This window comes from Rhinichthys klamathensis, unplaced genomic scaffold (genome assembly GCF_029890125.1).
Source record: "Rhinichthys klamathensis goyatoka isolate OS25496 unplaced genomic scaffold, OSU_Roscu_1.1 h1tg000237l_1, whole genome shotgun sequence".
In the NCBI taxonomy this organism is placed as follows: Eukaryota; Metazoa; Chordata; class Actinopteri; order Cypriniformes; family Leuciscidae; genus Rhinichthys; species Rhinichthys klamathensis.
Genome location: NW_026606760.1, coordinates 778,152 through 794,273, shown reverse-complemented (window position 1 = coordinate 794,273; position 16,122 = coordinate 778,152). Strand labels below are relative to the sequence as shown.

Here is a 16,122-nt window from a genome sequence, read left to right as displayed (position 1 = left end):
TTCATAATATTCAATATACTGCAAGCTCACAACCAGAGTTGTGCAAAATTCAGAATGAAGAAGATTGGCTGACTTTTAAAATTCATGAGTGTGAATGTTAATTGAAAATGTCACGACCCACAGGAAGTTGAACTGGAATGACATAAACTGAAATGATCTCAGTAAGGTCAATAAACCTTCAAACTTCAAGGCTTTTTATACTGTTTTCAAAGCCTTCAAACAAGGCTGTCAAGCAAACATTCAACTTTTAAAGTCTAGTTAAAAATTAGTTTTAGGAATTATTTTGAATTTCAATTCATCAATTAATTTCCTCGCATTCAAATTTGAATTGCAATTCTGCATTCTATTTCGTACTTTAATTCAAATTTAGGAACTGAATTGGAATCGGGCACACAACCCTGGTCGCAACTTGGTTAAAACATAATTTATTCTGCCATGGTTTTTATTTGGCCATAATTCATGATGCAGAAATCAAGAAGAATTAATAGGACCGAACATCATGAACATAATTTGGATTTTCATTCATTCCAGTTTTTTTTATTTTTACATAACAATTCAGTTCTGAATAAGAAATATTCTTGATTCCCAACCCTATGTAAACCCTTAGGCTTTGTGTATACAACTAACAACATCAAAAATTGATTATAAAGGCGTACTTTAGTCTCTGTGCTGAATTACAGTGTTTATTATGGGCTCAATGTCTTAGCGTGCAATCAACACAGGTAAAGGAAGTGAATGAGATAGAGCACTGAAAAACAGCAAACATAACAATTGATTTAATGAAACGATTTAAATGATCCAGTATGCGTCTTGTCGAAAATGGCTGAGAAGTGTTCATTAAAAGCTGGCTGAGTAAACTGGCAGCATCACGTCCGCTAAAATTACCATACATTAGCGCACTTACCTTGTTTTGTATGATTAATGAAGAGCGCTGCCACTTGCACCCTAAACGGCTGTACTGGGGCTAGTTTTAATCAGCCATCAGCGTGCACAGCGAAACACAGAACTATAACAGCCACTTTCACACAGGCAGGACTGGAATGGGCTATGATAACTCCTCTTTCCATATTTAAGAGAAAAGGGAGATGCAGAAGGAGATGGAGCGCATGCACACACCAAAGACAAACATTTACACGCCTTCATATAAACACACACAAATAACCAGAGAGAGTTTTTGTACTCACATCTGAATTAAAGCGAAGCTGACAGATGTTGCAAGAAATAACTAGCTTTTTCTTGGGAGGAATGGAGACTCCAAATGTGTGGTTGATTACAGCTTTCTGGACAGGGTCCATCTGGAAGACAAAGAGCAGAGGAACATTTAGGGTGCTTTCACACTAGAGATTGTGGTGTGGACCAGAGTCTGTTTGTCGTCAGAGTGTGAATCGTTTGGCTGATGTGAAAGGGGTTTTCTAGACTCAGGTGTGCAGAGTCTACTTATGAAAATAAATAAAAAAAGTTGGTTTGGGGTACAGTTTGCAATTGGCATATAAACGTAATATGTCCAATTTATGGATATGAAATGCTATTAATAATGTTGAATTTGCATATTTTCATGCTTCTGGTCATACTTACTATCATACATTTCTTATAACCAGCAAGTATGCAATAAATTGATCAAAAGTGACATTTCTAATATTACAATTTTTTTTGAATATTTCAAATAAATGCTGATGCAAAAATAAAAAATAAATTCTATTCATCAAGGATTTCTGAAAAAAAAAATGTTTACTGAAAATTATTAAGCAGCACAACTCTTTTCAACATTGATAATACAAAAAAAAAAAAGTTTCTTGATCACCAAGTTTTTACTGTATTTTTGATCAAATAAATGCAGCCTTGGTGAGTGCAAGAGACATTTAAAACATTACAAAATATTACCAACCCCAAAAATGTAATCATATATAAATAAATAATAATTCTCCTTGTAAACCTAAAGACTCTAATTAGGATGACTCTAAGTCATTTGGCTAAGTTGATAAGTCACAACCAATCACCAGATTTAACTTTCCATCTCTGCTCAAGCAGAGCACCTGTGTATGTGAACGTAAGGTTTTGGTGGGGAATTCAAAGTGACTAAAAACATGAATAAAACAGTGAAGCTGGCATCTTCTTGTCCAGAGTCACAGCGGTACACAGCTGCTGCTAGTACTCACAATGCTCTCACACCGATGAACGTTTGGAGTATCATTAGCAAAGAGACAAAGAAAATTAAGTATGAAAACAGCATTAGAATGAAAGTTAGAGAGACATGAATCAGACACACACAGTGTCCTCTGCATTATAAGTGTCCACGGCCCTGAACGCTAGGTGGAAATGAGAGCAATAAGGATCCCAAGCTGCCGGCAAGACAGCTGTTTAACGGTGAGAATCAATGGCAGCCTTGCTGGCCTCTTGGGCTCAAACTGATAGAAATAGATACTCTGATTATAAGGAGAATGAAGTCAGGAAAGCAAATATGATCGATTGCAGCTCCAGAAGTTATGCTGGCTTGTTATCCTTTAATCAAACAAATAATTTGAAATCCAACCAAACAAAAGCCTTTTATAAACCTTTACAAATATGCACTAATTTTCTCCAATTAAAGGTATTGTAGGTAGAATTTTTTAAAAAAAACTTTTTGCCAAATTTGTTTAAACTTTCTATATATATCAATGCATAATTAAAATGTAAGTACTCTGGAAAAGAGAGTATAAAAATCGAGTGTCTGTAGTCCTCTCAGGGCTGTAATAAACACAGCTACTTATCTCCATTCACTTCCACCCCCTCCATTCTGGGCTCCTTCCAAAACCACGCCCCCAAAACACATGAACGTGCGATGCCGACAGCTCACAGCTGGAGGACGCGCTTACTAGCGCCGAGCGGAGAGGAGCAGTGCATGTAGTGACATCATGTCAGACTCACATGTAATAAAATACCTAACTTTATCATTATGAATATAAACAACTAACATGGCTGTTAATACTCACTATCAAGCTAGCATATCGATACTGTTAAAGTTTAAAATATATTGAGTTTGATTAGTTAACGAGCTAGTAACATAAAGCAAAGCTAAAAACAGGTTGCATTGATACACGTTTTCCCATTACAATCAGTTACACTGTGATGAAGGTGAATTTTGTGTAAGATTCATAACATATACGCCGTGTTTTGCATGTAATTGTGTCTCTTACTAGTCTCTTACCCTCCTCGAGTCAAACGAGTGCGCGCATGTGGGCAGCGCATGTAGCAGCGGGGGTGTTGCCATGGTTGCGAGAGAGTGACAGTCGCCTAAGCCAATCCTTTGTTTCGTCCCGGAAGGAAATAATGAGCTGTGTTTAGTGCAGATTAAACGGTCTAGAGTCACTCGATTTTTATACTCTTTTTATCAGAGTACTTACATTTTAATTATGCATTGATATATATAGAAAGTTTAAACAAATTTGGGAAAAAGCTTTTTAGACCAAAAACGACCTACCCAACCTTTAAGTCCTGAATGCTCATAATATGACAGCAAAATGACAACAAATACACTTAGTTACTGCAAGAAAACACGAAAAGCTTTCGATTCTCGATTCGACTATAATGAATATAGATGTAATACAAATCTCAGTCTAAATATCAGTTATCATTTTTTAGACAATTTTCTATTACATTGATCTCACCTAAATGTTTGTTTTTACAATGGGGTAATTTTTTTGTTAAGAGTTTATGCAACACATGGAAGCTTGATTTCAATCTTTGAATTAAATTGAAAAAAGTAGCACAGATAAATACAATAGAATAGGCCTAAAGACACAAATAAAGAGACATAAAAAGAAAAGTTTTTGGGTAGGTCAGAAATACTACAGAAACTGAATAAAGTAATCCGTTGTAAAATAACACTGGATAGTCTTTTAGTCCTGACTGAATTAAATACATAGGCTATTAATTCTGATTCCTTACAATTAATGCTATATTATGTTGTTTTGACAACAAAATTAATGACAGACACATATGGCTGCGTTCACTTTAAGAACTACTGCACGGATCCATTACCATTTCATTATACTGTATGTCCACGCGTTTTATGTTTATTTAAGACATAACCGACTGTCTTTACGAAGTTACTCACCAAGACCAGAGTTTTGACATCATTTTGCGTGTTTTTAACTGTTAAAGCGATATAATCCACAAAAAAGAACTTTTGTTACTGGCGAGCTGTTTGTGAGGCGGATTTAGGCTTTACTGTATGTGCACGCAATGAAAAACATGCGCGAGTGCGCGAGCACAGGATAGTTTAAAATTGCTTGAATGTTTAAACTGGTAAAACTTAAAAAAGACGTGAAAATGATAAACGTTAGTTACGATGCAATGCTGGCCCGATTGTGCAAGTGAATCATGTCCCGACTCCTAAACACGAGTGTGTATCGACGCCTGCAGCGCTTGACGCTTGCCTTGTGCAGAGTGAGAAGACGCAGCACCGCGAGCCCTGAATATGGAAAAAAACCGATTCGTGGCCGTTGAGAATCGATTTTGAATCGACCACATTTTAAAAAACGATTTATCGAAAAATCGTTTTTTTTTTGCCCAGCCCTAATTCGCATGCATGTTTTAAAATCAAATGAACACATATTCTCATAAAAACAGCCTGTTCAAGGTCAGAACTCAGAACAGTTGTTCTTTTTATATATAGATTTGGTCTTCAGTAACTTGTATGTTGAATAAAAACCTCCAAACAAAAGACTTCTATTTGATGACAGGCAGCTATACTGTCTGTAAGGGCGAGGGGAGCAGAGCCCCACCAAAATATTCATCCAAAACATAGCCTATAAACTGAATCATTAATAAATTGTAAATGTGTTCAGCATTCTGCAACAATTATTATTCAGATTTTTTAGATTATTTTAAGTCATAAAGGGAGCTGATTTGGTGCTCAAAAAACATTTCTTATTATTATCAATGTTGAAAACTGTAGTGCTGCTTAATATATTTGTGGAAACTGTGATACACCAGGATTCTTTGATGAAGAGAAAGTAAAAAAAACAACATTTATTTGAAATGGAAACATTATAAGCATTATAAATGTATGATGTATATACTGCCACATAATAAATACATTTTCTGTGAATAACGACTGTAATAGCAAATAGAGTCCCCGTTCATTTAATTTATAAATAAAATACTCTTATTTAACAAATAAAAACATGCCAAAAAAACATTCAACGCTTAAAAGCAGAAATGATCAGAAATATTGGTAAGGATTATTCAGTAGTTTCTAACTATGGTAGGGACACGTTCCCATTCTGTCCCAAATCTATGCTCATGGATCTGAGAATTTAATGAGACAAGAAAATAAACGGACAAAATTTAACAAGCTCTAAAAAATGTGCTGTGCAGCATCCAATAGGATTACGCACAGTGTTTCACTACTTCTCGAAGCCATGCATGAAACCCTGGCATGAGAGAGCTGACTTCTGAGTTTGCCTCCAAGTAATTTAACCATTTCACACACTCACTACAGCCGTCTCTCTTAGCAGGAAGGCATTTCATAGCTCACTTGAAATACAGGCAAAAGCAAAGCAAAAAACAAAACAAAAAAAAAACTACTCAACTTGAGACACAATTCTGGCATATTTTACCTGGAGCAAATGGAGAGTGTCCATAACGCACTTTTGTGTGAAATCACAACTGAGAGAGGAGTCCAGTGGAGAGAGAGACGGACAGAGATGTGGTGTGGCTTGCGCTCCGGCAGCGATGCACTGGAGGTCTGTTCTCACGGCAACACCTCTCTCTCTCTCTCTCCATCTCTCAAAAACACACACACACGCACGCTCACTCGCTCACAGTCACCCTGCCTGCCTGCTGATCCTCGCATCTCAGGCTGATTAGCTCTGAATAACTGATGAGCTTGGGTAAACAGGAGTCAACTCTACACAGCCAATTCTGTTCACTCCTGATAAGAGTTCGTATGAACTCGGTCCATTAAGAATTTATGACAGTCACCCTTCGAGTCGGATGGATTGCACCCAAAGCCTTGACTTTATTTAACTAAAATGGATGTTTTTGGATTCTGCCTTAACTAGCTAGATGTTTAGCTCAATGTATCAAGCCCCTTTTACAGTGAGAGCAATGATATTATCACTGAATCACTGGAGGTCTGCAAGTGCCTGTGCTACTAGATTCTAGTATTGACAGCTTTGCCAATGTATAGAAATCAATATCTGCATTTTTTCCAGAAAGTTTTTTAGAATCTTATTCAGAAACTTATTTGCTGTCATTAAAATATTAACATACATGCACATGAGTAAATACCCTTTTTCATATGATTAATTATTTAATTTAATTACAATTATTTCAATGTATATAATTGAAGACATACATTAATATATAGATACAATAATTTATTACTACATTTAAAATATATATTTTATATAACTTTTTTATTGTTTATGTGACATGAAAAAACGGACAAAACCTTGAGCCCTTTGTATGACCGGACACATGCAAATGATGTCATCAGTAGCAGTTCACCTCTGTGAGTTAGGAGAGGTTGCTTTTGCACTAATTGTGAGTTCACATAAACAGGACCCCAGACTACCATTTCAAGCAGACTTGGGTGCATTTTGCTGATGCCATTTTATCCTTGGATAAGAGAGTATAGTGCTTTCTATTTGATTAGGGGACGGTACAGTGGACTAGCAGCCATCCATTCATGCCCTTTGCGGGTCACTAATGCAGTTCCTCACCGCTCCGCTGCTAACTCTACAAACCACAGTACAGAAACCTCCCCATGTCATTTTTTTTAAAGAATCCAAAGTCCACAGTTGCAGTCTGTCAGTTCTCTGACACGCTACCTGTTGTGCATGATGCTGAACAGCAGTAATCTGTAATTAAAATCTCGCTCTCCCACCACAGCAAGCACAACTGCTATCAGTGCAGGGAAGTTACAGGCTAAAGATATAATGACTGTGGGAGATGGAGGGGTCAGGAGAGAAGATACAGCTGGTGGGGTTGCTGTGCTCTTCCACAGCAAAATCTGGTGTATGGGACGCAGCTCAGCCTGCGGTGCTGGAACAAGTTCTACTGAAGACGGATGGGTTGCAACTAGTGCTGTCAAACGATTAAAATATTTAATCGCGATTAATAGCATTAATGGCATAGTTAACTTGCTAACACATTTTTATCTATTCTAAATGTCTCTTGATTTCTTTTTGTCCCATTATTTTTTCTAATTTTAATGCTCTTATCAACATGGAAAAGTGGATCGGCTTGCTTTGTGCAAATGTTTTTTATTGAAAACAACATTGGCATATACTGTGTTCAATTTCACACTAACATTCTCACTTGGAGCAAATAATCTCTCACACAATGTAACACTGTCCATCAATAAAAGGGTGAAAGAAATACTGACGAGGTCCTGATATTGACGAGGGGGCGGAGAATTCGCATCAGCTGTGTGTGTGTGTGTGTGTGTGCTTGGCCATCATCAAGTGGTATTTCAGACTGGACGTGCTGTAATGATAATAGCTCAGTTCACAACGACAAAACACACAGATCACTTTGGTCTTGTCAATGGAACCATTTGGCAACTTTTTAAAAGTAAACTTTCCATTCAGAATCTTACTGGCATCCATTTCGGCGTCTCGCGCTCGTCATCCACTCAAAACGTAACGTTAACCAACTATTTGGCCCAAACAGGTGTGTGCGGCGTGCCTGTTGTTTTGTTTCCGGTCTAGCTACATCCGCTTGCGCTTTGGTCGACGAAGCAACAAAATGTCCTCACGTGGCGCAAGCCATTGAAATTAATGGGTTTAAAAGCGCAGCGCCGCGCATGTCGCGTCCTGTTGCAAAAGCATGTGAAAAAAACTACAAAGTTTGCTAGGCCAAAAAGACCGTTAATTGCGCGATATAAAAATTAACGCCGTTAAAATGGGTTTGCGTTAACGCCGTTAATAACGCGTTTAACTGACAGCCCTAGTTGCAACGTCTCTATGTTGCAAAAAAAGAGATTGCTCAGAGATTTCAAAACTGAAATGTCAACAATATGATTTCACATTAAATGGTTGTGGTGAGGGGGGCGTGGCTCGGCTCCGCCCTCGCTCTCCCGCCACAGACTCCGCTGAACCACGCCCCCCCCTCGTCACAATGGTCCATCAACTTTTAAATGTCAAACGTCAAAATACTATGAGATCAGAAATAGGATAAAATAATAAATTATTAAAAGTAAATAAATGCTAAACCATCAGAACTGTAAACTGAATTTCTTTTTAATTAATTCGTTCATTTCATTCATTCGTTCAATTCAAGGCATCAAATGAACATGACGATTTCACTTTATTTAATTTGTTGTATTTTTTTTACAATACACCTTGAGCCCTTTGCTCAAGGGCTCAAGGTGCCCTTGAGCAAGGCAACTAACCCCCAATCGCTCCTCGGGCACCACGGCAAAAATGTCTGGAGTGCTCCGGGAGTGTGTGTGTGCGTGTGTGTGTGTGTATGTATGTGTGTGTGTTCACTACTCACTGCTCCTAAAGTGTGTGCACTAACTTGGATGGGTTAAATGCAGAGGACAAATTCAGAGTATGGGTAACCTTCACATGTCACTTTCACTTTGCTTTCATTGGAAAAAAAGACGCCCAGAGGCCATCTGACTGACATTTAAAGATCCAATCACAGTTTGCTTTGTTCAGCATCATGTTTAGGGGCGTAAAAATGTAAAGTGGATGTCCCTACAACGTCACATACTTTTGGAAATCCAACGTTTAGTTGATCCTGATAAGCGCTCATTGTCACATATATAATGTCACATATATAAACATGACCGCTTTCTTCTTCCATGAAGGGGTTTGGCGTCACAACGGATTCGTTTCCAGGTGGACCGTTAAAGAACGCAACGCACACATCTCCCAGAAAACCTGTAACATGCAACTAATCAGATGACGACTTTAAAACACCTGAAGAGTTTCCAGTTTTGTGTCCCATTCGCATTAGACGTTCAGCCAATGGCCCGTAGGCATGATGCCTGAGGCTGAGACTACATTGCAGAGGCTGCAAAGACACATGAGCACCCTTCAAATCATTTGAAATTGCCCATATCAACATGACTGTCTCAATCAGTAACAGTTTACCTCCTATACATAAATATACAATGATATCACAATGTGTGGGTGGAGCACAATCTCATGAAAGCTACCTGTCAATCAGGCATTGTTCACATTAGCTTGAGTGGAAGAGACCCCAGTCAGTCACTGTCGAATCAATTTAAATTTGCACTTCTCTGTCATTCTGATATAATTAAAAATCTATCAAGTAAACAAACATGAAATTTGATATCAAAATATTGATAAACATTCTCTCTCCTTCCTTTCCTTGTTTCTCTTCCACTGTCTCTAAACTTATTTACGAGCTCCCTCAATGATATCTGTAGCTCTGTAATAGCAAGAATATCTTAAAGTGGGCCGATAGTTGTGACCTTGCCAAGGCTGGAGACCGTCTCTGAAGAACAGAAAGCACAGCAGATGGATAATGTGGTGATTCTCTTCATGGCTGAGAACACCTGGCTGAGCACAAACCGGCCTCAGTCTGTTGTGACTCTGGCAGCATTGAATTCAGTCACAGAGAGAGAGAGAGCCGTGACTATGCGCTCGCTGTAATCACACTGGGATCCTTCATCGGGCGCAGTCTTCTCAAGCACATAAACACAATCGCACTGATGACTAACTCCTCTTTATCCAATGTTGCCTCAACTGCCTCCATCGCAGAGATTTATTCTCAATATATTTCACAAATCATGAGGCAAATTAGTCCATTTCCACTTTCTGTTGTTATCATTTGTGTTCATTAACTGAGAATCGGGTTCTTATTCTGAACTGGTTTCAAAAGCCAAACTGTATGATTTTGGTGACAATGGGGTCTGTTAACGTTTCTTAAACGTTTATTCCGCCAATGTGGTACAATAAAACATTGAAAAAAATCTAATCATACAAAAAATGGGTCTGTTAAAAAAACTGATCAAAACAATTTACATTTAAGTCACAGCAGACAAACGTGTTTTTACATTACTTAACTTACATCAAAATATGCAGTTAATGAGGGAGGTCAGGTGGGGCGAATGAACCAATAATCAGATAACAAGAAGGGCGAGGTTAGACGATAGACATGAGAGCACGCTCACCATGACAAGACATGACAAAAGGAGTGTCAGAGCTCCGTCACCAAACCAGGAATAAACAGACCGAAGTGACAGAATCCTGACAATAGGATTTTAGCTGAATAAAAGTTTTTTTTTTTTTGTTTAAGAAAGCTGAATTACTTTCTTTAAAAAATAAAAAAAATCTCACTGACCCTGAACATTTGAACAGAAGTGTATATAAACAAAATATAGTAAAATGGAATAATAATTCTGATGATTTAATGATAAATTGATACCATTAAATATAATGGAACCATTGAGTAGATTTGGAATTAAAATGATTAAATTTGCCTTGATTCCCATCTCTAGTGTAAATCATATTATCACTTCCAAAAGGCAGAATGTGTGTGTGTGTGTGTGTGTGTTTTAAAGATATCGTGTTCAGTAAGAAGGTGGGCTTGTGTTAATAGCAGCTTGGGAGGACTTGCAGGCTTCTCTGCATGTGGAGTGGAGGAAGCACTAATTATACATAAGGACACCTGCTCATAATGTTCCACAAACAGTCGGCTCTGACGGTGTGCCAGGAGAGGCATATGTCAGGGCACACACACGCAGAACTCTTTGTTATTATGACACAATGGCAGTTCTCTTTTCTCTAAATCTCTTCGTTGAGGCATTCCTGTTATGCAGTACTTTCAAAACTCTGTAACTTAAAATAATAATACAAATATTTATGCTAGAATTTAAAGAAATCTTTCTAAAAAAAATATATATATACCAAACATTCAGAAATATGCTTTGTTGAGAAGATAAGGCTGAAAAGCATAACATTGATTTTACTCAAAGCCAAGAAAATAAACATGATTCCTAAAAAGACATAAATAAAGAGCTAAAGTTGGGAAAAAACTGAAGGACTCAACTTTTTTGAAACATTTTGAAATTTTGTAACTTTCAAAAGGATGACATCATACCAATTTCTGTGATTTTATCAAACTGGATAAAATGTTTTAGATAAAACAATTAATCTCACAAAATAGTTTCAGGAGTGACAACTGCATTTAAATACGGGAGTGAATCCCTTAAATTACTGTTCCGTGTGTGTACTCCCAAAATTGTGATGATTGACAGCATGGTAGCTAACCATAGCAAAGTTCTGGCATCTCGCATGTTTGGTATCCACTATTTTTGACAAAAGTAATATTACAGCGACTAAAGACTCGTTTTGTTCTGCAATTTTAACTAAACCACCGTTTACAGAGGCGTCATGTTTTGTTTCTGTTTGTAAGGCCGCTTCGCAGAGGGCGCTTTTGAAGTTTTGCCATTTCCACTTGTTATAAGCGTTTTTGGGCTTGTTTTTTAGGTTTGGTTCATAAAGCGATCAAGTTTATGGGGATATTAAAGTGGGCAGGTGCAGGTCGCGATATTTTGGTCTTGTTCTTAGTAAAGCATTTTGATTTCTCTCGGTTTATTGTGGGCTTGTTCTTGTTCACTGTTTTTCCAGCAAGATCTGGCAACCCAAATGAGTCAACGCTCTTAACACTTGTGATTTTCTCAGTGGTTTTCTTGCACCGCACACATAAGAGAGACACACATCTCTGATGTGCGTTTAAATATGCCATTAACAACTAGTTGTTTAGTTTGGTTCCGTAAACACTGTGTAGAATTTTTTGTAAATGCGGTTGTCACCACTTGCATTTTTAGTTGTAGTTAATTCGGTTGTAGAATGCGGTTGTCACTCTCGAGAATTACTGAACTGTGTGTGTATAGAAAGGAATTAAGCACTAAAAGGTGAACTTACAATCCAAATGAACTGCAGTGTGTACATGGCCATTGTTAATACTCACTGAAGCTTGTGCTGTTGTTTTCCCTCCAAAATATCATCACTTCCTGTAGAATGAAGTCTTTACGGAAGTGGCTTTTGTTATATAAATGGGCATTACAAAAGACTAAAGGTGATGATACACAGGGCAACTTTTTGAGCAATGTTGCTGGGCAATCTTGCCAAGCAATTGTTGCTTGGGCACTTTCCCATTGAAAATGGGCAATACATTTCTATCTGGATAATTTAGATCGGTCGTGGGCCCTGTGTCTCATCTGGTTGCCCGTTGACGGCAACATTGCCCAGCAACATTGCTTAAAAAGTTGCCCTGTGGATCATCACCTTAACAGGATGTAAAGTGAAACTGAGGACACAAGGAAAACCTATAATTTGGTTATCAATAAAAACAACATTACAAACATGCTTTGTTTGAAATATTTCAATTAGAATGTTAGGGTTAGGTAAGTGTTTTATTCACTTATGGAAAAATGGTAATATACGCTCAAACCAAACTGGTGAAATTGATTAAAAATTACATCTAGGTTTACTTAATTGTGATATTTTGATGAAAGAAAACTACTATGATTTAAATATTTGTTTTAAAAATGAGATGGGCACATGCAAATGTACTGCATAGAAGGAATGATTCAGCTGAGAACCTTAGATGTTGATGGGAGGGGAATCAGCATGACAAGAGGTAGAAGAGGTGAGATCAGTATAAGAGACAAACAAACAACAGCGCTGATCAAGTGATACCTCCGAAAATACACGCAAATCATGTGCACCACTAACTATCATTAGCCTATGCTGTTCCTGGGAAGCTCAACAGAGACTACAGGGATTAGCTTCATTAGGAGAAAATAATTCATTTGATGGCCTTGTAGGGAGATGGTATAATTACGCTAATTTTGCGGTGGCGTGATTGCAGCCTGGAGAACCTCTTGATTTGCACCAACATTCAAGCAGTAATTATGACAGCTTCTGCCGTGTTTATTTGTTTATTTTTGGCGCAATCCATTGGGTGCTGGGCCATAAAAACAGTGCGGTCAACTGCAGACAGATCTGTGAGAATTCAACTCAAAAGCTGGAATTAAATTGAATTAGCAACACCACACAGGAAGTTCTCCAGGCTGCAATAACAGGAAGAAGAATTTACTGACTTCCAATTCAATATTATCTAACTACAATATACTTTCTGGAGGATGATTTTGTTATGTATAAAATTTAAATACTGCATCCTGTTTGGTATCTAAAATGAAATTGAATTTAAGAATTGAACTGACATTTAAAAGAGATTGTAATTTAATTCTAAATGGCACACCACCCTCGTGTCACACTGACCCAAGCCTTAGCCTCCAGTAACCGCTTTAAAGAGAACTGTCACTTTGAATCAGGGCAGGACAGTGCATAGCAGAGAGTGAGAAGAGTGACAAGAAAGTGAAAGAGACAGAGGGAGAAAGTGAAAAGAAAGAAGAAGAAGGTTTTGAGTGGCACAAAAAGAAAGAAGAAGAAGGTTCACAGTGGCACACACAACCGGCGGTTAAACAAGCCCCAAATTCAGACTGAATTTCTTTCTATTTCAGAGCCCATCAGCCTCTCTCTCTCTGTCTCCCTTCATTGCCATCACCACAGCAGTCTGGGTTTGGGGAGATAAAAGCACAAATCGATTTTGCTCCCTCATTTTGGGGGTTGGATCAGGGGCTAGAATCAATGCGTGAGGGAGGGGTCGACACGTCTGCAGACTTTCCCTCAAACACACAGGCGACGTTCAGAATGGAATATACTGCATACAAGGGCTGCATACTTTGATAAAAAAATAAATCACTAATTAAACTGCCATTAACGGATATGATAAGCTGAACATCTGATGCTGCTACTTTTTTAAATATCAAGGTTACTGAATAATACAAGGTTACAATAAAACTAAAGCAGATTTCGTGTTGAATAGAGTGAGCAAATATGACCAACTTGCCTGCAATGCTTTTTGTCATTTTTGCCCACGCTCAAGGAATAGAAAGAGTCACTGCTTGAGGATGTTTAAACAAACATAGACCACATAGGCTAACAGTTGATCCAGAAGTGAACTAACACCGTGTCTACACTGGATGCGAAAAAGCGACCGCTGCAAATCTATTTGTTCTTCGTGTCAGAAATAGTGCTAGCGCTTGGAATTAGAACGTTTGCTGAAAAAGAACCCAAATGGCATTGAATTCTCACTGAAATGTATGAATATTGCCACTTACTGCACAGGGCCAACAATACTCAATTCTGTCAGGACCACTATCGTCAAATACGATTGACCATTAGCATATAGTTTGGATTCGTGGTATGGTTCTGTTCTGGGCAAGAACTCCCAGCACATCCATGCAGTCTAGCATGGATAAGAGCAGGGAGAGCAGCAATAACCCTCCTTAGGGTAAACAGAACAGAACCTACATGAATGTATTGCAGATATCATTAATGTCAATATTTTAATGTACAACATAATTTGAGAATTTATTCTGATTCAAGGGGAATCAGAATGCCAAATCCTGACTTGACGAGAGGAGCTGGGGATGGAGGAGGGTAATAAGCTCCTGAGAACGCGATAGCTGCTGATAATACTGAAGGAATACAGTGATAGGTGTCGTATTCCTATAGGTAGACGTGGATCAGCCGAGAGTCACCTGATGCGAGCTTGACTAACGTGACCAGCCAGAACTGACGCTATACGCTTGATAATTGGAAAAATTTGGTTTTATGCTCTTGGACAATAATTCCCCCCACAAACGCCTTGTGTCTGGCACAAACATCCTAGTTTATCCAGCAACAGTTCTATTTGAAATAGAAATCTAAATAAAATATATATATATATATTTTTTTAAAATAAAAAAATTAATTATGATTGACCACAAACTTATGAACATTAGTGTAATTAACATAGTCTGGGTCAAAAATATTTTTTGAAGTCGAGGGCATGTCATGCCACCTGCCCACTTTGGCATCTGCCTAGATTGGCAAGTTTCTATAGGTTTCTGCAAAGCCACAAAATTAAAAATGGCAAAATACCCTTTAAACTTCGAAAAGTCAGTTTATTTTGCTGTCCTAACTATGCATGGTTTATATGACGAGTTGAATTTTGTTATTTGCATTCAGCAATGTTTTTTTCCCTGCTGTCTACTAACCTCACGGCTCATTTTTGGCCGAGGCTCCAGTGTAGTATGCCATTCTAAATAGCCGCTAGCACACAATTATTGGACTCTCTTCTAAACAACCACACAAGCTGCAGTTTGTGAGGAACGATATATATATTTAACATAAAGAACATTATCTACCCATACAATGTTTTTCTGAATCTTCAGAGAAGGTTTTAATTCCATCAGTGTCAACCCACACAGGAACGAGGCCAACATTAAAGGGGCAGACGGCCAAGAGAAGGGAGATGAAAGCAGGCTTGCTTACCGTATTGAAATTAGGGAACAGGCCGACCGGAGAGGAGCTCTCCACAGGGAAGGTCATGAAAGGCTTCATGTCCAGACCGGACTGCATCATTAGAGAAGGAGTCCGAACCAACGCGGGGAGCGTGTTGCTATGACAGGAACTTCCTGGAGTGGAAAAAGAGGCAGACGGTCAAGACAAAGAAAAGACAAAACTTTCAAAGCTCTAGGGACAAAATACTTTTTCCTGCACTCACTCGTGCATAGATGAGGAGAGCAAGAGAAGGTATGTTAGAGAGCGGGAAGTGATAAGAAGAAACTAACTCATCATCGTCGGCCAAAGAAGCAGAATACCTGAGCGCTCTGGGGAGGAATATTGGTACAAAAGAGATAGAAATGAGTGAGAGGGCGATGAGAAACATATCAGGAAAGTTCTGAACCTAGCTAGCTCACTCAAAAATGAACATTATGTCATCATTGACTCTCCCTTATTTTTGGGTGTACTATCCCTTTAAGACATCATAGGCACAAAGCTTAATGCAAAAATGGATTTAATAATGTGGATTATAAAAATGCTTAAAATATAATATACTTATTTCATTCTATACAACATTGTATTAATAACAAACATTTAAAATTCAATATTTTACCCAATATTCGTGTGTGCTAAGCATTTGTTTATTAGAGTTTGCTAACGCCAAAACAGTGTTGTAATTGTTAACTAAAACAAAAACTATTACAAAACATTTTTATTAATTAAAATGAAGCTGAAATAAAATTAGTTGAAGCATTAA

General features: G+C 38.0%; 1 protein-coding gene across 5 annotated transcripts in view; it reads right to left on the bottom strand.

Annotated features, from left to right (window-relative positions):
- The window catches only part of znf385b (zinc finger protein 385B), a 106,812-nt gene that overhangs the window by 24,016 nt on the left and 66,674 nt on the right, over positions 1–16,122 (bottom strand). For all 5 annotated transcript variants that reach the window (XM_056265698.1, XM_056265695.1, XM_056265700.1 and 2 more), the window contains 2 exons: positions 15,354–15,496; positions 1,185–1,295 (listed from right to left, as the gene is read on the bottom strand). In XM_056265698.1, the coding sequence (XP_056121673.1) occupies positions 1,185–1,295; positions 15,354–15,496 (254 nt within the window). The remainder of the gene's footprint in view (positions 1–1,184; positions 1,296–15,353; positions 15,497–16,122) is intronic.